This window comes from Staurois parvus, unplaced genomic scaffold, assembly GCF_062004578.1.
Source record: "Staurois parvus isolate SC_StPar_1 unplaced genomic scaffold, SC_StPar_1.0 ptg000827l, whole genome shotgun sequence".
Classification (NCBI taxonomy): domain Eukaryota; kingdom Metazoa; phylum Chordata; class Amphibia; order Anura; family Ranidae; genus Staurois; species Staurois parvus.
In genome coordinates this window covers 7,828,827-7,851,862 of record NW_028318623.1, presented here as the reverse complement: position 1 = coordinate 7,851,862, position 23,036 = coordinate 7,828,827, and the positions used below count along the sequence as shown (strand labels likewise).

The 23,036-nt window shown below is 41.0% G+C and overlaps 1 protein-coding gene across 1 annotated transcript in view; it reads right to left on the bottom strand.

Annotated features, from left to right (window-relative positions):
- LOC149443903 (cell adhesion molecule CEACAM5-like) overlaps window positions 1–23,036 on the bottom strand; it is a 96,285-nt gene that overhangs the window by 13,004 nt on the left and 60,245 nt on the right. Inside the window, exons 12-15 of the mRNA XM_089655235.1 lie at window positions 16,063–16,341; window positions 13,836–13,931; window positions 9,181–9,205; window positions 6,660–6,685 (exon numbers count right to left, since the gene is read on the bottom strand). Of these exons, the coding sequence (XP_089511361.1) occupies window positions 6,660–6,685; window positions 9,181–9,205; window positions 13,836–13,931; window positions 16,063–16,341 (426 nt within the window). The remainder of the gene's footprint in view (window positions 1–6,659; window positions 6,686–9,180; window positions 9,206–13,835; window positions 13,932–16,062; window positions 16,342–23,036) is intronic.

Genomic DNA, 23,036 nt, shown 5'->3' with positions numbered 1-23,036 from the left:
CAGGGAAGTCAATCCGTAGAATGGTCAGGGCAATCCGGGTCAAACGCAGGAGCAGGCAGAGTAGTCAGGACAATCCGGGTCAATCACAGGAGCAGGCAGAATAGTCAGGGCAATCCGGGTCAATCACAGGGGCAGGCAGCGTAGTCAGGGTCAATCAGGGTCACTAGACGGGTGCAGGAACTCAGGATCACAGGAAGACCTTGCGGCAATCTGTGACAGTGCAGGGCATCTTTAAATAGTGCGCCCTGCACTGTCATTGGCCGGCTGGGACGCGCCTCCGGCTGTCATTGGACGCCTGAGGCGCGCCCGCGGCTCCTACTGCGCATGCGCGGCGTCCTGTCAGCCGCGGCTCGCCGGGACCTAGTGCCTGTGTCCCGGCACGATCTGCCGCCAATGCGCATGCGCGGGGGACAGAGCCGCGATCGTGGACCACGGAGCCGCGATCCCTGACAGTACATCAGTGTTAGGATTTTGAATTTGATCCGTTGCGCAATCGGAAGCCAGTGGAGGGATTGGCAGAGGGGGGTGGCGGAGATGGAGCGGTTGGAAAGGTGAATGAGTCTGGCAGCCGTATTCAGGATGGACTGAAACGGGGATAGCCAGCGGCGAGGCAGGCCAGTGAGGAGGGAGTTGCAGTAATCGAGTCGTGATATGATGAGGGAATGGATGAGCTGTTTAGTGGTTTCTGGGGTTAGGAACGTGCGGATTTTGGTACCACATTCACTAAGTTAACTGAATATTCACATTGCTAAGTGAATAGGCCAAACTCTTTAATGAGTAAACCCCATATTTTATTGGCTAAGATTAATTTGAGGCATTATTTGTGGAATAGGTACTAGGGTGTCCTGCAAACAGAAAATAATTACCACTATGAGCAATAGAAAAAAACACAAATTTCAGCCCTACAATTTTTGAAATTATTTGTTCTAGGGCATGGCAAAAGACATTTTTACAATTTGCAACATCCCGTGAAAAGCTGTTTTTGCATGAAAATGCTATCTTTTCAGTTTGCCAAATTTTGAGGAATATTCACTTTAACCACTAGCCTACAGGGCACTTTCACCTCCTTCCTGTCCAGGCCAATTTCCAGCTTTCAGCGCTGTCACACTTTGAATGACAATTGCGCGGTCATGCAACACTGTACCCATATGACATTTTTATCATTTTTTTGTGACAGATAGAGCTTTATTTTGGTGGTATTTAATCACGTCTGGGATTTTTATTTTTTCTTAAACAACCCAAAAACCACTGAAAATTTTGAAAAAAAATGTTTTTTTTTAGTTTTTGTTATAAAATTTTGTAAATAAGTAATTTTTCTCCTTCACTGATGTGCGCTAATGAGGCTGCAGTGATGGACACTGATAGGTGGCACTGATGGACACTGATAGGTGGCACTGATCGACACTGATAGGTGGCACTGATGGGCACTGATGAGGAGGCACTGGTAGGTGGCACTGATGGGCATTGACAGGCATCACTGATGGGCACTGAAAGGCAGCACTGATATATGGCACTGATAGGCAGCACTGATAGGCAGCACTGATGCACACTGATAGGAGGCACTGACTGGCATTGATGGGTGGCACTGACTGGCACTGATGAGCGACACTGAAAGGCAACTCAGATGGGCACTGATATGTGGCATTGATGTGCACTGGTAGGCACTGATCTGTGGCAATGATGTGGCACTGATGGGCACTGGCAGGTGGCATGGATGAGTACTGAAAGCTGGCACTGATGGACACTGACAGGTGGCACTGCTGGGGCTACACTGATGATCAGGGCACACTGATCATGAGCGCCCTGATGATCAGTGTACATGTCCCCTCCAAGGAATGCCGATTACCGGCTCTCCTCTCCTCTCGAGCTGTCAGCGCGACAGCTCGAGAGGAGAGCAATGCCGATAATCGGAATTTCCCTATTGAGACTCCCTCAGAAGAAGTCGTATGACAGAACGCCAACCCACGTGTCCGGACCACGTGATCGCAACAACGCCATCTTGGTTGCAGGCAGGCTGGTGAGACGCTGGATTGAGAGCTCTGTGCTCCTATTAACAAAACGTTTGTTTATTTTGACTCATTGTGAGTGCGGTTTTATCAAGGGGGGATTATTTGAATAAATTAATATGTTATTTGCACTATGGCAAGTGTTCTTTTTATCTGCATGTACTATATGGAGTATTTTGGATATCCATAAGCTGGAGTTCAGTGGTGGAGTGCTGGATCTATATAGATACGCTGGTTTATCACCATGTTCTGGCTGGAGTTCAATGGTGGAGTGCTGGATTTATACAAATACGTTTTTCACCAGGTTCTGGTGAGTGTGCATTTTAATGGGGTGTTTTAGGCACTGATTACTACACTGGTGAAAGATAACTTCATGACTTCATTAACTGAGGATCATATATGATATGGACTTTTTTGAATGGACTTCATGAGGATTCAACAGATTTATTTGATTAACATTGCACTTTATGGTGGTGGTGTTTATATGAATTAATAGCATTTATATTATTTATATATTCAAGGGTCGCGCTATTATTTGTGACACATATATTCAAATGTATTTATTTATTGATCACAATCTTTGATATAAGTTACAGTGGTTTTGTAATAGCAGCACCCACTTTAAGTTTTTTTATATATTACTTTACTTCCAAGTACATAGGTGCAATGATTTAAATCTGATGGTGTCTTTTGGAGGAATCTAATCTAGACACCATTTGAGGGTTTAATATTTTTTATACTATTTTATAATTGCAGCACGCTCTAGTGTGCTACAAGAATAGTGTAGGCAAATTTATTGTGTATGACTCATGGTAACAGTGTGAGTCCGTAATTAGGTTACTGCAAAACAGGCTGGATGGCTTAACAGGTTGGGACTCTATCGCCTCCACCTGGCTCTGGTGGACCACATAATCTTCCAAAAGCCAGTGGGTGGAAGGGGTGGATACCTAATCTGCATGTTTATGAGAGTATAACCAATCCCAGGATTGGAGGCCCTGGTAAAGTGGTGAGACATACCAATAAATATGGGATAGTCAGGCTGGCATGGGAGTTGGGTAGAAGATGGAGTGCTGAGAAGACTCTCGGCGGCCTGTGAGGGTTTCCCTAGGTCAAGGGGGGCTGGGCTTGGGCTGGCTCAGGAGGGTCCATTCAGAACTACGGCATGAACAGGATCAAGGCTTGGGTGCAAGGAGGACAGAGTGAGTACATCAGCACACCCTGGGATTTAAAAAGGGGAGAGACTACCACATGGAGCAAGATTTCAATGGACAGCATTGTACTTAATCCTTTATCCTGGTCCTGGGAAAAATTCAGAGCAGTCAGGAGGTGTCAGTAACCTGGCTATAACCAGAGATGTGTGGACTGACATAGGGAACACCAGGCTTCAGGAGTAATGAAAATAATACCATTTATTTGTGAGACACAGTGCAACAACTCAATAACAAACCCTACACCCAATACAAACACGAACAGCAACAAGAGTAGTCAGGCCAGCCGGGGTCATACACGGGAGATCAACCATGGGATGCAGGGGAAGACGGGACACAGAGCAAGTAGCAGGTTTAGCAGGTAGCAGAGGCTCAAGGAAAACACCAAGGCACTGATCGCAGGCCTGGTTGCTGTTTAAATACACCTCCTGCAATCAGCCTCAGGTGATAGCTTGATTGCAGGAGGTTAGATCCTGGCTGCTGAACGGCACTCTCTGGTAGGGACTGGTACCGCAGCCCACAGAGCAGGTGAGCCACAGCACCACCTGACAGAAGGGCTGGTAGTTTCTGCAGGCTGTGGAGCAAGGAGCAGTACAGGGGAGAGGAGACATCTCTGTATGTAGTTTGCAACAAGTTAAGCTAACTTTCAAAGGGGCTGAGAGTCCCTCGCCTGTAAGGGGCAGTTGCTACTGATCTGCAAAGACTGATGGCTTTCAAGGAAAAAAACAGTCCAGGATCTGTTTCTGTAATTAGGAAGGACGTTGTCTCCATGCATTGATTCAGTCAGGTTGGGCATCTCATAATCCCTATTACCTTATCCAAGTTATATCCCATAAAATAATAAAAAAACAAGCTCATGGACTGTTCACTGACTGTGGATGCAAGTGTGAAAAATGCGTGTTGATTGGCTGTGCGGAGCTTATTGGGACCTAGAAACACAGTGGCCCTCATGAGGGTAGTGCTACATAATATATATACATTTTGTGCTTTTCTACATTTAGCGCCTTATCTGATGCCAAAGCTAGGCATAGTGAGCATTTTGCAAGGTCTCCCAACCAGCAGATCAGAATTTCACAAGACATCTTGGCGCTGGCGATGGGATGCGTCAAAGATTTTGGCATCCAGAGAATGGAATAATAGTGACGGCTATGCGTGTGGAGCATTTCTTAGAATAGGATGAAAGCTCATTTGTATTGCTTTTGAAATGCTAAACATTTCCATAAGAGTTTACAGGTGAAACTCGAAAAATTACAATATCGTGCAAAAGTTCATTTATTTCAGTAATGCAACTTAAAAAGGTAAAACTAATATATGAGATAAACTCATTACATGCAAAGCAAGATAGTTCAAGCCGTGATTTGTCATCATTGTGATGATTATGGCTTACAGCTCATGAAAACCCCAAATCCACAATCTCAGAAAATTAGAATATTACATGCAATCAATAAAACAAGGATTGTACATAGAACAATATCGGACCTCTGAAAAGTATAAGCATGCATATGTACTCAGTACTTGGTTTGGGCCCCTTTTGCAGCAATTACTGCCTCAATGAGGCGTGGCATGGAAGCTATCAGCCTGTGGCACTGCTGAGGTGTTATAGAAGACCAGGATGCTTCAATAGCGGCCTTCAGCTCTTCTGCATTGTTCAATCTCATGTCTCTCATCTTTTTCTTTGCAAGGTTCAGGTCAGGCAAGTTTGCTGGCCAATCAAGCACAGTAATCCCACGGTCATTGAACCAGGTTTTGGTGCTGTTGGCAGTGTGGGCAGGTGCCAAGTCCTGCTGGAAAATTAAGTCAGCATCCCCATAAAGCTCGTCTGCGGAAGGAAGCATGAAGTGCTCCAAAATCTCCTGGTAGACGGCTGCGTTGACCCTGGACTTAATGAAGCACAGTGGACCAACACCAGCAGATGACATGGCTCCCCAAATCCACACAGACTGTGGAAACTTCACACTGGACTTCAAGCATCTTGCAGTGTGTGCCTCTCCATTCTTCCTCCATACTCTGGGTCCTTGGTTTCCAAATGACATGCAAAAGTTACTCTTATCAGAAAAGAGGACTTTGAACCACTGAGCAACAGAACAGGTTTGTTTTTCTTTAGCCCAGGTAAGACGCTTCTGACATTGTTTGTTGTTCAGGAGCGGCTTGACAAGAGGAATCCGACATTTGAAGCCCATGTCCAGGATCCGTCTGTGTGTGGTGGCTCTTGATGCACTGACTCCAGCCTCAGTCCACTACTTGTGAAAGTCCCCAACATTTTTGAATGGCCTTTTCCTGACAATCCTCTCCAGGCTGCAGTCATCCCTGCTGCTTGTGCACCTTTTTCTTCCACACTTTTCCCTTCCACATAACTTTCTATTAATGTGCTTTGATACAGCACTTTGGGAACATCCAACTTCTTTTGCAATTACCTTTTGAGGCTTTCCTTCCTTATGGAGGGTGTCAATGATGGTTTTCTGCACAACTGTCAGGTCAGCAGTCTTTCCCATGATTGTGATTCCTACTGCACCAGACTGAGAGACCATTTAAAGACTCAGGAACCCTTTGCAGGTGTTATGGCTTAATTAGCTGATTAGAGTGGGACCCTTTGAGCTGAGAATATTGCACCTTTTCACAATATTCTAATTTTCTGAGATTGTGGATTTGGGGTTTTCATGAGCTGTAAGCCATAATCATCACAATTATGACAAATCACGGCTTGAACTATCTTGCTTTGCATGTAATGAGTCTATCTCATATATTAGTTTCACCTTTTAAGTTGCATTACTGAAATAAATGAACTTTTGCACCATATTCTAATTTTTTGAGTTTCACCTGTAGATAAGTTTATAGAGGACCACAAAGTTCATGTGAGGACTATGAATAAAGTATATATACTACAAACATGTATATATAAATTGGAATAACTTGCGAGCCAAAGGTGTGACAATTTCTAAAGGATGGCAAACATGAAACACATAACTACAACTGTGTATAAATATATTTACAAATGTATGTTGCGCTGCTGAATATTACTCAATTACTAATATATAATAATTAGATTAATGCCTTTAAATTAATTCAAATTCATAATGCAAACAACTAATAAAAGTGTATAAATGCCAAATAAAATAATTAAATAATTTTAAAACCAATTTATCACCTTCAAATCAATTTCAAATTAATTGCACATGAAATACTCCCCTAAAAATAAAAATAGTGATCAGGTGCTATTTAATCATCAATTAGTGACATATTATACTTACTAATACCCTCAATTTCATTTAAATTCATAATACCCACAATTAATTTAATTAAAAGATTTAAACCAATTTATAACCATCAACTAAATCTCATTTAAATAATCCCCCATAAATAAAAGTGACCAAATGCTCCCCCATAAATAAAAGTGACCAAATGACTACAAACATACTGTTTATGTAAAGAAAATTATCTACTTTACCAAGCTGGTTTTCAGGTTCACTTTCTCTGTAGAAGAAAGGATTTATATTTAGTTTAGACATACTGCTAGTTCCCAACTCTGATTCATAAATGTTTAAAGGTTATTTATTTGGAAAGCTATCATTTGCAAAAACATTTGTTTGCAAGTGATGTGTTCACCCCTACACAGATTATAGGATTTTATGAGATTTTAAATGAAGAATAAAATGGTCTTGGAACATAGTTATTTTAGGATTTAGAGATTTTTTTAAATTTAAACATTTTAAACTTTTTTTTTTAAACCTCTATTTTACAAATAACCATTTAATACAGGGTGCATTCCCAATACTGCTATTACAGAGCACCCTGGATTTTCTACAGAACGAGCAGAGCAAATGCTGTTTTATTCCAAACCCTCTCTATCTAATTAAAAATTCTAATTTTACTGTGCTTGAAAAGAGCAGGAAAAGAGAATAGGAAGAATATAGGGTCAATGCTCTGACTCATTCAGTTGGCATTGGGTCTGTTGGGTTCTGTTAGCTGCTCTGTTGAAAAATACAGTTGTTTCTAAGAACAGCAGAGAAAATATTAAAAAGAGCCTACAGTTTCATCTGTTTACCAGGAATTTATATATGAAATACTGCATCTTAATCTGACAAAAAAATAAAATAAAAAACCCTGAACATAAAAAAATAAAGAGTAAAATACAAAACTGTTTATATCTGCAAAATAAACAAATGCATAAAGTGAGTAGAGCCATTATTATGAAATAATGGGGGGAAATTTACTAAAATTGATGCGTGCAAAATATGGTGCAGCTCTGCAAAGAAACCAATCAGCTCCTAGGTTTTTTTAAAGCAACCTTTAGCTCCAATATGGAGAAGTACTGGAAATGCTGGCTGGTACTCTAAAGAAGCCACTGTTTTTTTTGGTAGGCTTTCAACAATTCTGATGTAGCACTATTCTGTGTAAATCAGTATTGCTCAAGGTGACTAAACAGGAAACGTCCTTGAATACACCTAAAGATCAGACCAGCTTTAGAAACCAAGGTTTAGTTCTTATCATAGGTGGAATTTAGTCAAGGTTTAAAACTAATGGAACATTGGACAATTTCAACTTTACCTACTTCCTTATTTGATTAAAAAAAGAAAGAAGTCATTGAAAACCAGTGTCATACACTTCACTGTGCTGGTTTTAAAATGCAATCAAAACAAGTTATTTAAAATACATTTTCGTAGAACCTTACCCCCAACAAAACATTAGTGCAGCAAGAGATACACCAGGTATAATTTAGAAGAGGAAGCCCATTCAAAACTTTTTTGCTTTAGAGGTAGGCAATGGTTAGGACCTCTGCTGTTTTAGTTATTGATTGTGTCCCATTTATGCTTGCTTATAGATTTGTAATCAGTTTCTGACCCAGTGTCAACCGGACAGCAAATGAGGGGAATGGGTGTCATTGGGGAAGAAACTCTCAGACAACAAATTTAAAAAAAAAAAAATCTGATGACAACCCCGGAAAAAATAAATCTAACAGAGGTTATAACCCCTCAACATTCTGCCCAACACATCTCAAAACATAAGCAGATTATTAGTCCATCTTAAATCAGTTTAATAAAGTAGATAATCGGACGTTAATTTTTACAGTTTTACTTTTTGCTGTTTTATACACTTTGATAAGATGATCACAAATTCCAGAATTTTAGTTATTTAAAAAATAAAAATAAAAAAAAGATCTCACGTTTTTTGAAAAGCATAGTTACTTAAAGCCATAATAATATGAATAATTACTTTATAAAATTGTAAATGATTATAAACATTGAGTGACAGACTTCAATACCTATGTAACAAATAGGCCTTCTGTTTCTTATTAAAAGGGTAGTCCATATGCTTTTTTTACTTTACAGAATTCTTTGTTCTTAATAAAAAAAAAATCACTAAATCTAAAACAAGCTATTCATAAAACTTACAGGTAATAGAAAATGTTTCTATGCACAGAAGGTAAATGCAATATGTTTAATTATTGTTAGCTTTGCATCTATGTACAGCTAGGTCAACCAAAATGAATGCACAATAGTGGGCTGAATTCTTATATCCATCATGGTTTCCCCACTATAGATCACAGCTTGTCCTACCATAGGAGTTTCTCCTTATAGTGATTTTTATTTACCTAAGATAAATGAAAAACTGAGCAGAAAGGTAAGTTCCCCTATCAATACATCTCCAGACTTATACAAACACTTTTTAATCTGTACATTACTTTTACTGGAGCTTTCTATATTCTAGTATACATTTCAGCTCTTTGAGACAGCAGTCCAAAATGCATAGGACTATGTCCACGTCTCCAATCCACATGACAACTCTCTGTATGGGGAAGGGGGGGGGGGGGAGGATGTCAAGTGTTTATTTAGCCCAGACTGGGTTATTACCAGGACTAAATCCCCATATCATGGTGGTAGGCAAAGACGCAAAGTAAAGAGACTCTATTAAAGCAGTGTGACCCCACCCTAAAGAGAAACAAGCCTATTTGTACATAGGTGACTTACCTTTTGTTATTTCCACCTTGTTTTTCTGCAGGATATAGAAAGGTTTTAGTTGTAGAATGGATAAGGACGTAAAAAATGTTAAGAACTACAGAAGAAATCCAACCCAAATGCCAAGATAAATATTTTCATGCATTTTAATTCTGCCTGTTCACAATTTAGAAAGGTATGCCTCTCATCTAAAACTAGGAGTAGACTTGTAGTTCTGGATGTATGAAAAGCATGATGAACAAAATACTTATTGTCAATAGCAAACAGTAGTCACCCTTGTTTTGTATTTAAACTAGAATAGGTGGAAGTTGATTGATTGTGATGTATAAGAATTCTTTCTGATATCATACTTTTCATAAATTAGATTTTCTCTAGGGCAGTTAGCAAGTTGAGCACCAACAAATGTTTGATGGGAGTAGTGCTAATACTATTTTATATACAGTGGGGAAAATAATTATTTGATCCCCTGCAGATTTTATAAGTTTGCCCAAATACAAAGAAATGAAGGGTCTATTTTTTTTTTTATCATAGGTGTATTTTAAATGAAAGAGACATAATATCAACCAAAATTCCAGAAAAAAACACGATACAAATATTATTAATTGAGTTGTAGCTCAGTGAGTAAAATAAGTATATGATCCCCAAGCAAAACATGACTTAGAACTTTGTGGAGAAACCCTTGTTGGCAAGCACAGAGGTAAGACGTTTCTTGTAGTTGGTTACCAGATTTGCACACATCTCAGGAGGGATTTTGGTCCACTCTTCTTTACAGATCTTCTCTAAATCCTTAAAGGATAAGTTCACCTTTTTGACAAAAATAATTAATGCACATTTTTTTGCAGGTAAAAAAATGTGCATTTATTATTTTTGTCTGCAAGAGCCTGGAAAGCATTGCACCATCCATCAGTAGATCGCTAATGCCATGCAGGTCTCCTGCAGACCTGTCAAAATATCTGCTTGCTGTATAGGATGTACAAGATGTACGGGATGTACGGGATGTACGAGCAAGCAGATATTCTGACAGGAAGCTTCATTGAACTACCACTGCGCTCCACAGCACTGTGGTGGTTAATTAAAAACTACAAGCCGACAGCCACTAAGGTTGCTGTGACTTGTAGGCACTCATTCACAGAACTCAACTGCACTGTTTTCAAATCGGACAGATAGTATGGGGAAATTTTTCCCCTTACTATTTGTCAGAGGGAGGGGCACAGTTGCAGCTTTGGGAACATGTTACATGTTCCACCCTAAAAACATTGTAGACCTGCACAAAGGCTGGAATGGGCTACAAGACCATCCGCAAGAAGCTTGGTGAGAAGGATTATTTACAAATGGAAGAGATACAAAATAATTATCAATCACCCTCGGTCTGGAGCTTCATACAAGAATTCGCCTCATGGGGTAAGGGTGACCATTAGAAAAGTGAGGGATCAGCCCAGAACAACAAAGGAGGAATTTGTGAATGGTCTCAAAGCAGTTGGATCCACAGTCACCAAATGGGCACATGTAGAGGCCCATCTGAAGTTTGCCAATAAACATCTAAATGATTCAGTGAAGGATTGGGAGAAATTCTGTGGTCAGATGAAACCAAATTGAGCTCTTTGGCAATAACTCGATTCACCATATTTGGAGGAAGAACAATGCTGACTATGACTCTAAGAACACCATCACTACAGTCAAACACAGAGGTGGAAACATTATGCTTTGGTTTCTATTTCTCTGCTAAACATACAGGCCAGCTTTGCTGCATTGAGGGGCCAGTGGATGGGACCATGTATTATAAAATATTGGATGAGAACCTTCTTCCCCCAGCCGGAACACTGAAGATGGGCCATGGATGGGTCTTCCAGCATGACGATGACCCAAAACAAACCGCCAAGGCAGCAAAGGAGTGGCTCAAGAAGGAGCACATTCAGGTGATGGAGTGGCCTAGCCAGTCTCCAGACCTTAATGCCATAGAAAATTTATGGAGGGAGCTGAAACTTCGAGTTGCCAAGCAACAACTGAGAAACCTTAAGGATTTAGAGAAGATCTGTAAAAAAAAAAAAAAAAGGACCAAAATCCCTCCTAAGATGCATGCAAACCTGGTAACCAACTACAAAAATCATCTTACCTCTGTGCTTGCCAGCAAGAGTTTCTCCATCAAATAGTAAGTCATGTTTTTCTTGGGGATCAAATACTTATTTTACTCACTGAACTGCAACTCAGTTTATAACATTTGTATCATGTGTTTTTTCTGGATTTTCGGTTGATATTATGTCTCTATCATTTAAAATACACCTATGATAAAAATTATAGACCCTTCATTTCCTTGTAAGTAAACTTACAAAATCTGAAGGGGATCAATAAATTATTTTCCCCACAGTATGTTCAAATCTCTTGAAGGTTGAATCACTTAAGCTCAAATTCAACTATGGTAGGGGAGCATCAGAGTCCAATCATCCTCAAGGCAACCAAGGCAGTGATCTAAGGACTTAGAGAACTAGTAGAATGAAACTAAATTAGTAACAAGTATGCAGACGGCACAAAGGTTGGAAGGAGCAGATAAACAGCCAAACACAGTGGGCAGGAACTCCATTTTAAACTTTAAAAGATCCTAGCTAAGACTCTGAGATGCCTGCTATTACCATTGTAAGTCAGAAAAGCTTCTTCTTTCTGATATAGATTCACTGCCCTATCATCTTCCATTTGACTGTCCAATAAAACTGCTTCAGTGGTTAGTAGGGGCACTCTCAGTGGACAGGGGAATAGCAATAGGTGGAGCTTATTCATGAAGTCAGGGAAAGTCAGCAGAATAGTGAAATTAAATCACAGAGAAGGAGCATTGAAGAGGCTTTTCTGGCTGGAAAAGGTACAGATGTTAACATACACACAGCAGGTTCACAACAGACTGTACATATATTACACACATTAAAGTAGAATTCCAGGATAGAGCTCATTTTAAAAATGTTCTCTACCCCTCCTAACACCTATATCAACTAACCTGTGTAACCTATTTTCAGTCATGTGATTCGGCCCACTGTGTCATCCAGCGGCGACTTCAGGGAAAGGAGGGAGCATTGGCAGTTGATGGGCCATAGTAAGATTATGGGTGATGTCACCACTCTGGCTCTGCCAGCCGTTGTTGAGTGCTCTCTCTTCTCCTCTGCAGCAGCCGCTGTTTTCTTTTACAGGTTAGAATAGGGGGAGAAAATGTTTTTAACCGCATGCCGCCAGCCACTGTACATATACGGCGGCAGGGCGGCACTCACAGGCAAAACCACGTTTTAAAACGTGTGTTTTGTAAACAAATAAGGGGCGCGCGCGAGGCGCGCCGCTGCCCTATTTGTCCCGCGGATCACCGCCGCAGATGTGAGTCGCCGGGTCACAGCCGCTCCTTAGTGGCTATGTCCCGGCGATCAGCGGCAAACAGTGACAGAGAGCACGGCTGCAGTAGCTGTGCTGTCTGTCACTTCCCTGTCAGCTCGAGGATGAGCTGATCGAGAAAGAACAGTTTCTCTTTTTCGATCAGCCTTGACCCGCGCAGTACACACCCCCGCCCCCTAGTAAAACACTCCCCTCACTCCTATAACCCTTCCCTGCAAAATAAAGTTAACCCCTTCCTCCCCATTGCCATTAGTACAGTGTCAGTTTTTTTTTTTGCACTGATCACTCTATTAGTGTTTTTGGGGATGTCAGTGACCCCAAGTCAGTACCCCCCAATGTCAAAATGTCTGCCGCAGTCCCGCAGTCCCGCAGTCCCGCCATAAGTCCCTGATTGCCGCCATAATTTGCTGATCGCCGCCATTATTAGTATAAAAAAAACCCTAAAAATCCCAGTATCTTTCCCGCCATTTGTGAACGCTATAACTTTCACGTAAACCAATTAATTTACACGTATTGGTTTTTTTTTTAGCAAAGACATGTCGCAGAATGCATTTTGGCAGAAATTTATGACTAAATTTGATTTTTGCATTTTATTTTACTGGACATGTTTTATAGCAAAAAGTCCAAAATATTGTTTTTTTTTCCTCAAAATTGTCAGACTTTTATTTATAGCGCAAAAAATAAAAACCGCACAGACGATCAAATACCAGCGAAAGAAAGCTCAATTTGTGGGGAAAAAAAGGATGTAAATTTTATTTATGTACCATATTGCATGACCGCGCAATTGTCCGTTAAACTATCGCAGCGCTGTATAGCAGAAAAATGGCATAAATTGCAGTATTTATACCATAGTTTGTAGACGCTATAACTTCACACAAAGCAATCAATATACACTTATTGGGATTTTTTTTACCAAAAACATGGAGCAGAATACATTTTGGCCTAAATTTATAACCAACTTTGAGTTTACTATATATTTTTTATAGCTGAAAATAAAAAATATTGTTTTTCTTCAAAATTTTTGGCCTTTTTTGGTTTATAGCGTGAAAAATAAAAAGCGCACAGGTGATCAAATTACACCAAAAGAAAGCTCTATTTGTGTGAAAAAAAAGGACGTAAATTTCGTTTGGGTGCAGCATTGCATGACCGCGCAATTATCAGTTGAATTAGTGCAGCGCCGATTAGCAAAAAGAGGCCTGGTCATTAAGGGGGGTAAATCCTCAGGAGGTCAAGTGGTTAAGATTAGTTAGCTTTTTCCTGGAATTCCACTTTAAGCAGAGCAGAGAAAGGAAAAAACTCACTTTTCTTCACAATGAAGAACACAACAATTCCAATTAAAGCGACACCAGCCAGAACGCCAATTACAATACCAGCTATTGCTCCACCGCTCAAGCCATCTGTAGGAGGAAAAACAAAAAAAATAAGATATGTCAATTTTAGCAATCTCACATATTTCTCTGGTGGTCTAATGTTCTGGTGTTCCTGGAGCGATTGCATGAGGATATGATGATGTCTCAGGAGATCTACCTATCAATGATGTGATCGATTTGGGGGTGTATTTGGTTAACCCCACAGCGTTTATTGGCCTTTATTGAGTTAGAGGTCACCGGATTGGCAGTGAGTGTGCATTTTTGGTGGTGGAGTGAATTAATACACTACTAGATGAACATCGGTCAACTATAGACGATTTCTTCACTTGTTGTAAGGACTGTTATGTATAGTTTGTATACATTTATATTTGGGCTTTTTCATGGATGTTTTGTTGTGTTAGTGCTTTTTCTTTGCTTTTTTTTTACATAAATATTGAAAGTGGTATTTTCACTTTATGGAGGGCTTCTTCACATGTATACAGTTTACTAATTATAAGCTTGGTGCCTTTAAATTTATTATATAGTTCACTTTTTATAAAGTGCATATTTTTTGCATTAATGTTTGTTATATATATATATCAGTAAAATGTATTTTCTCCATAAATACTTTTCCTCCCTTTTCTGGTGAAAATATTTGCTGATGGTTTACATCACCCTAACCAGCCAACCTAACCATTAATACATGTGGAACTGAATTTTACAAATGCAGCAGTCCCCAAACTGTAGCCCTTAGATTTGTTTTTTTAACTGGCCCATTCCTTTCATTGACCCCAACGATGGGGCACAATTCTTCCTACTGACCCCAACGATGGGGCACAATTCTTCCTACTGACCCCAACGATGGGGCACAATTCTTCCTACTTACCCCAACGAAGGGGTACAATTCTTCCTACTGATCCCAACGATGGGGCACAATTCTTCCTACTGTTCCCAACGATGGGGCACAATTCTTCCTACTGATCCCACAATTCCTCCCACTAACACCATTGATAGGGCACGATTCTACCCATTAACATTATTGATGGGAGCATTTTCTCCCAATAACATCATTGTAGATCTCCATACCTCCTACTAACACCAAAGATGGAGCACTATTCCTCCTATTGACACCATCAAGAACACGGTTTACACTGATAATCAGTGCAGCCCCATCAGTGTGAGTCAGTGCAACATATCAATGCCCATCAGCTGCCTATCAGTGCCCATCAGTGCCCTTCAGTGCACCCTATCAGTGCCCTTCAGTGCACTTCAGTGCAGCCTATCAGTGCCCATCAGAGCACCTCAGTTAAGAAGAAAAATTACTTATTTGCAAATTTTATAAGAAAAACTAAGAAAACATTTTTTTACAGAATTTCCGTTCCCTCCCCTGACCAGGCCATGTTTTGCGATACGGTGCTGCGTTACTTTAACTAACAATTGCGCGGTCATGCAACGCTGCACCCACATTAAATTTATTTCTTTCTGTGGCATTTGATCACCTCTGCACTCTTTATTTTTTTACACTATAAACGAAAAAAAAACCAACAATTTTGAAAAAAAAAACTATATTTGTGACTTTTTGCTATAAAACATAACCAGTGAAAATTTTTTAAAAAAATCACATTTTGTCATAAATTTAGGCCAAAATCTATTCTGCTCCATGTCTTTGCTAAAAAAAATTTCCAATACGTGTAAATGAATTGGTTTATGTGAAAGTTATAGGGTGCCCCCTACCCGGAAATACAAAATCACATATACGTGATTTTGCGCAGACCTGCTGCCCAGTATCAGTAGTTCTGCTATAGGGCTGTGCGGAAGCTGTTAAATACCACCAACAGAAAACTATCTGTCTCAAAAATGATAAAAATGTCATATGGGTACAGTGTTGCATGACCACGCAATTTTCATTCAAATGCGTCAGCACTGAGATCTGAAAATTGGCCTATACAGGAAGGGGATGAAAGTGCCCAGCATTAAAGTAGTTAAATGAGAAAAAAAAAAATCTTCACACATATGCTTGTGGTAATGGCTGATTTTAACGTGTTTCCTCAGCGTATGGCATCCTACATACCACTATGTGTTGCGAAGCTATTCATTTCAAGTCCTTCTTTAACAAAGTTTTCATATGAAGATCTTAAAACGTTATGTTTCTTAGATATAGATTTTATAATAGACTCACTTTGTTCCACTTTGACTTTGAAGAGAAAGCTCTGAGTTCCAATAATATTCTGGGCTTTGCATTCATATGTTCCAGCATCATCCGCAGTTACGCTTGAGATCCGGAGGCTGGAACTAAAATTGTTGCTGGTTACTGAGAATTCCTTTCTTTGGGTAGCAGTGTGACTCCAACTGAACATCGCTGGCAGTCCAGGTTCCAGGGTCACTGTCAGGGTTAGAGGCTCTCCAACTTTTGCATTGGTGACGGCGTTGTTGTCATGTCCTGGATCTTCTGGGAGCCCTGATGGAATAAACACATAAAAAGCATACAGTCATGCAGTTATACAATGGGTTCAGGTTACATACTTGAAAACTGGTTATAAAATAAAAGCCAAAGTGGCTACACAATACTAAGACCAAACTAATGTATTTTTATGTAATGTAGACTTCAGCATGGAGGAAACTGCAGAGCCAGGTGGGAATGTATACTGAGATCAGACAACAATCCCAGGATGATTTTATACTTCAGTAATCATACACTGTCAGAACACTACCTGTTTATTGTGCAAGTGATAGGAAAAAATGTACACCAAGTATATGTAGGGATTGTCTTCAGCTGGAACACAGTTCTGGTACCTCCAGCACTGAATGCATGTAATGACAAGGAATGCTTGAGGGTATTGGCTGCTTGGGGATATCTTTTCACTGGAAGGAATCTATTTTTGTGTGTGGGGGGGTCTATCATACTGTCCTTCTGGACAGGGGTGTATATACCACAAGGCAAACAAGGCACTTGCCTAGGGCAGCATTTTTCATGGGGGCAGCACCTCCCCCCAGAAGAAAGGATGAAAGGGGCGGACTGACCATTTGGAAACTCGGGCACTGCCCGAGGGCCCGGGGTCAGTAGGGGGCCCCATGAGATGCCCCTGGTACATTTTTCATAGGCTTTTTTGAGTTTGGGCAAGGACACAGGGGCCCCATGGTCCCCTATTGCCCGGGTGCCCCATGAGTCGTCAGTCCGCCCCTGTGCGAACCAGGTGGGCTCCAAGAGAGGCTGTGGGCTGCTTGATGGTGTATGTAGAGCCTGACTCCCATCCCAGAGATGTCTTGAGCTTTGAAGATGAGTGTCGTTCTCTCTATTGTGGGGGAGGAGTAGTGGAAGGCTCTCCTGAGTGAGGGGCAGGGGTGTTGTTGGTCAGTGTCAGGATCTCTCCGCAGGAGGTGGTGTTGGTTGGTGTCCGTTGGGGCAGACAATTTTTCTGTTGCCTAAGGCACCACAAAACCTAAATACACCACTGCTTCCAGAGTGCTATCTAATGTTGCTGATGGGGGTCTTATGTTGTTGGGGGGTTAGTTGTTTCTAGGAGGGATCTACTGTTGAGGGAAAAGACTATTGATGCTGGCTGCTGGGAGATCTGTTGTTGCTGCAGAGTCTTTGGTTGCTGGGGTGAATGTACTGGTGCTGAGGTGGTATTTTGTTGTGAAGTCTATTGTTGCTGGTGGGTCTATTGTTGTGGGGACATCTATTGTCCCTGGTGGATCTATTGTTGTGGGGACATCTATTGTCCCTGGGGGTTCTATTGTTGTGGGAGATCTATTGTTACCGGGTGGGTCTATTGTGGTGGGGACATCTATTGTTCCTGGGGGTTCTATTGTTGTGGGGACATCTATTTTTCCTGGGGGTTCTATTGTTGTGGGGACATCTATTGTCCCTGTGGGTTCTATTGTTATGGGAGATCTATTGTTACCGGGTGGGTCTATTGTGGTGGTATCTATTATTGCTGAAGTGTATGTTGCTGGCTGAAGAGGATCTATTTTGCTGCTTTTCTTGATATCATTAACAAATTCCATAAAGATTGCTTAGCACCACAAAATGATACTTGGTTCTGTATTCTATAAAAGGGAGGTGGGTAAAAGCAAAGGAGAGAAGAGCTTGGAGGTGGGTAAGGGGTGGAGACAAGGGGGTGATTCAAAAAAAGGAAGTTCCTGCACCTATTTGAGGGGAAAAAAAGCCTTGAGTATATGTAAACCCAATTATTAAAATCTCACATAAACGCCAACATTTTTATATTCATTCGAAAATAACTTTTAACAATGCAGCTTTCATTAAAATAATACCTGGTGATTCTGCCATGAAGGTTTTTGTTTGGACACGTCTTGTTATAGGGTGACAACTATCTCTGAGTAAACAATGCAGTGCTACAACCTCCTCAATAATCCTCTATGGATGTTCTATCGGTGCTTTGGCCTAGGTTGCTGAAGCCACTTAAATACTATATGCACAAAGAGAGCCGGCACCTCTAAAACCGCTTTTGACCTAAAGGGACGCTTTTTGGACGCCATGGACATTTCTCAGTTTCCAGGCAGAAAGAACAGTAAAAATACAGGCAGGGCACAGGACAAAGCACTCGGGACAAAATGTATGTGTAATGGTTTGATACAGGAATGTTATACTATGTGATTTTAGTGTATTAGTGAATGTCACTTTTACAATTTTCAAATTTCCTGCCCGTTTCGTCCCCCGTACGTCCCGACGTCGCAGGGAACAGAGGAGAGATGCCGGCATGGGCTGGAGAACATGGCCGGGGACGCTGCAGGGGGGACATCGCGGGAGCGCAGGACAAGGTGAGTGCAGAAGGGATCCCGGAGCAACGCTGCAGTGTATTCCCGAGTGTAGCTCGAGGTTACCGCTTGTGGTGCTGAAACTTTACCCCGAGCTACACTCGGGAATACCGCCAGGGGGGTTAACCTGGATGCAAGGTATGCACCTAACAATGTGAGTGGGCATTGTGGAAATGGTTTTTAATAAATAAAAGGTTTTAAAGATTTCACACTATGGTAGTCTCCTCCATCTCTCCCTACATGTTGTGTGAGACATTTAGGGTTCATGTACACTGCAGCTGATAAACTGATGTTCAGGAGCTGTTCAGCGTTTTTTTCAGCAGCCCCTGAACTCTCCCTAATGTTTTCCTATGTGTCCATGTACACATCTTCGTTTATAGTCGTTTACAGGCATTTGAGTTTGCAGCCATTTTTTTTGAACGCACCAAACTTGCGTTCAGCAGTCGATTTTATCAGCGTTTCAAATGCAAAATGCTTGTAAACACGGCAAATCGCATTTATAAGCGTTTGTGTTTGAAAATTTTTTTTAACCCTATCAGTTCCCAATGCTGTCCAGAGCCTTTTTTGATCATGAAAAATGCATGCAAAGCGTTTTCAAGGTACTCAGATGGACAAAACACTGAGCACAGGATGTTCCTACCAAGCTTGTCACACATTGTAATCACCAATTCACACCTCAGATCTCCCACCCTTGGAAACAAAAGATATGTTAATGCCCATTCACACCTAAAATTCCTCATGAAGACCCCTTGCCAGGTGGCCTTAATGACTCCCTCCACCAGACACCTTTCCCACCCTTGCAAACAAAAGAAATGTTAATGAGCAACTTACCCCTAAGCTAATGTCAACACATACTGCTGTCTCTGTTTCTACTCTCTGTATTTCTCTGAAACAGTCTGAAATAGTTAATAATTTACCACTTTTGGGTATTGGGCATTTGGGAGGTTCTCCTGTGCTTATCTTTAAAAAATGCTTCTAAACACAAAAAAGCATTAACGCGCATAAACACGTTATGCAAACGCGGCTAAACAAACGTTTAGTTTTTACCTACATTTTCCAGCAGTCAGTTTCCATCGTTCAGAAGTGTCTCGTGTACATGGGGCCTTAAAAGGAAAGAGAGCAGCTGGCCCCAGAAGAAGGCTGATGGTGGTGATCCATGGTACCAAGCGCTGTATGACTCACCTGTGATAGGTAGTCATATAAATCTGGTGAGTGTTTTGTGTTTATGGTGGAGGATTTTGGGAACACGATGGCACTGATTGAGCATGAGCACTTTAATAAGTTTGAAGGCATTGTGTATTATACTGTGAATAACTGAAAGCATTTGGACACTTTATATGCACAGAGAGACTTTATTGAAGCACAAAGGACACTTCATTGAATTATGTTTAATTTTTATTTCTGAATATGAGTATTGTAGAGAATAGGATTGTTTATTGCACATGTTTAACCACTTCCTGTCCAGCCCATGTACATAAACGGCCGGACGGGAGCAGTGCCAAAGCGAGTTTACGTTTCTAAACATCACCTGCATTCACTGCCTGGGAGTGCACAGCTCCGCAATCTGGTGCCCGCTGTGTCTGGAGGACACAGCGGAACACCGATCTCTGTATGGGACCACTGTGTGAGGTCCCAATTCATGTGATCACTGATTGGCCAATCAGTGATCACATGAAGAGTAGTAAACAAGATGTCACTTGCTGACATCATTGCTTACTACGTGTGAAATCTGTGAATGATCACAGAAGTCACATGGTACAAGGCTATTCACGACAGCCTTGTACCACGTGACAAGCTGTGACCAATCACAGCTCTCACAGTAGGTCTCAATGGCTGCAAGAATGCAGCCAGAGAGAAGGAGAAATTGTTTTTACAGCCTTTATGGGTGTAAAAGCAATGTAAAAAAAAAAAATAATCCTCATCTCCCCCCACAAGTAGTACAGTGTAGCTATGGTGACACAGTTCTGCTAGGGTGACAGTATGTTAAAAAACATAAATAATAATATATATAGAGATGAGCGAATCGAACCAGGCAAACCGGAATTCGAGTCGAATTTCAGGAAATATTTTGGAAAAAAATATATTCAGGAAAAATTTTGCCTATTTCGGGTGCGCGAATCGAACATTTCCCGATCAGCCGGCAAAAGTGTCCCTGCAGTGAGCTCCGCTATTTCTGACAGTTCTCTGACAGAAGGAACACATGTTTAGCGGTTGAAACATTGTATCTATTAGTTTCCATTTAGGATACAGATGTTTCAACCGCTGTACATGTGAAGAAGCTGTGAGAGAACTGTCAGAAATAGAGGAACTCTGCACATACACTTTTTGTCGGCTTGGAATTATTCTTATTTTCATCCTACTTCTTCTTCTTCTTCATCCTCATCCTCAGAAGAAGAGGATGAGGATGAGGATGAAGAAGAAGAAGAAGAAGAAGAAGAAGTAGGATGAAAAGAAGAATAATTCCAAAACGGCAAAAAGTGTATGTGCAGAGTTCCTCTATTTCTGACAGTTCTCTGACAGCTTCTTCACATGTACAGCGGTTGAAACATCTGTATCCTAAATGGAAACTAATAGATACAATGTTTCAACCGCTGTATGGAAGGAATGTCCCAGAACTGTCATTAATAGTCTATTTCTGACAGTTCTATGACATTCCCTCCATACAGCGGTTGAAACCGCTGTATGGAGTGATTGTCCCAGAACTGTCAGAAATAGACTATTTATGACAGTTCTGGGACATTCACTCCATACAGCGGTTTCAACCGCTGTATAGAGGGAATGTCATAGAACTGTCAGAAATAGACTATTGATGACAGTTCTGGGACTGTCCTTCCATACAGCGGTTGAAACATTGTATCTACAGTATTTGTTTCCATAAATGGATCCATTTATGGAAACAAATAGATACAATGTTTCAACCGCTGTATGGAAGGAATGTCCCAGAACTGTCATAAATAGTCTATTTCTGACAGTTCTATGACATTCCCTCCATACAGCGGTTGAAACCGCTGTATGGAGTGAATGTCCCAGAACTGTCAGAAATAGACTATTTCTGACAGTTCTGGGACATTCCCTCCATACAGCGGTTGAAACCGCTGTATGGAGTGAATGTCCCAGAACTGTCAGAAATAGACTATTTATGACAGTTCTGGGACATTCCTTCCATACAGCGGTTGAAACATTGTATCTATTTGTTTCCATAAATGGATCCATTTATGGAAACAAATAGATACAATGTTTCAACCGCTGTATGGAAGGAATGTCCCAGAACTGTCATAAATAGTCTATTTCTGACAGTTCTATGACATTCCCTCCATACAGCGGTTGAAACCGCTGTATGGAGTGAATGTCCCAGAACTGTCAGAAATAGTCTATTTCTGACAGTTATGGGACATTCACTCCATACAGCGGTTGAAACATTGTAGGATGAGAAGGATGAGAAGAAGGATGAGAAGAAGGATGAGAAGAAGGAGAAGGATGAGAAGGACAGTTCTGTGACAGTTTCTGTATTTCTGACAGTTCTGGGACATTCACTCCATACAGCGGTTTCAACCGCTGTATGGAGGGAATGTCATAGAACTGTCAGAAATAGACTATTTATGACAGTTCTGGGACATTCCTTCCATACAGCGGTTGAAACATTGTATCTATTTGTTTCCATAAATCCATTTATGGAAACAAATAGATACAATGTTTCAACCGCTGTATGGAAGGAATGTCCCAGAACTGTTAGAAATAGTCTATTTCTGACAGTTCTATGACATTCCCTCCATACAGCGGTTGAAACCGCTGTATGGAGTGAATGTCCCAGAACTGTCAGAAATACAGAAACTGTCACAGAACTGTCCTTCTTCTCATCCTTCTCCTTCTTCTCATCCTTCTTCTCATCCTTCTTCTCATCCTTCTCCTTCTTCTCATCCTTCTCCTTCTTCTCATCCTTCTCCTTCTTCTCATCCTTCTTCTCATCCTTCTCCTTCTTCTCATCCTTCTCCTTCTCCTTCTTCTCATCCTTCTCCTTCTCCTTCTTCTCATCCTTCTCCTTCTTCTCATCCTTCTCCTTCTCCTTCTTCTCATCCTTCTCCTTCTCCATCTTCTCATCCTTCTCCTTTTCCTTCTTCTCATCCTTCTCCTTCTGCTTCTCCTTCTCCTTCTCCTTCTTCTCATCCTTCTCCTTCTTTTCATCCTTCTCCTTCTCATTCTTCTCCTTCTCCTTCTTCTCATCCTTCTCCTTCTTCTCATCCTTCTCCTTCTTCTCATCCTTCTCCTTCTCCTTCTTCTCATCCTTCTCCTTCTTCTCATCCTTCTCCTTCTTCTCATCCTTCTCCTTCTTCTCATCCTTCTCCTTCTCCTTCTTCTCATCCTTCTCCTTCTTCT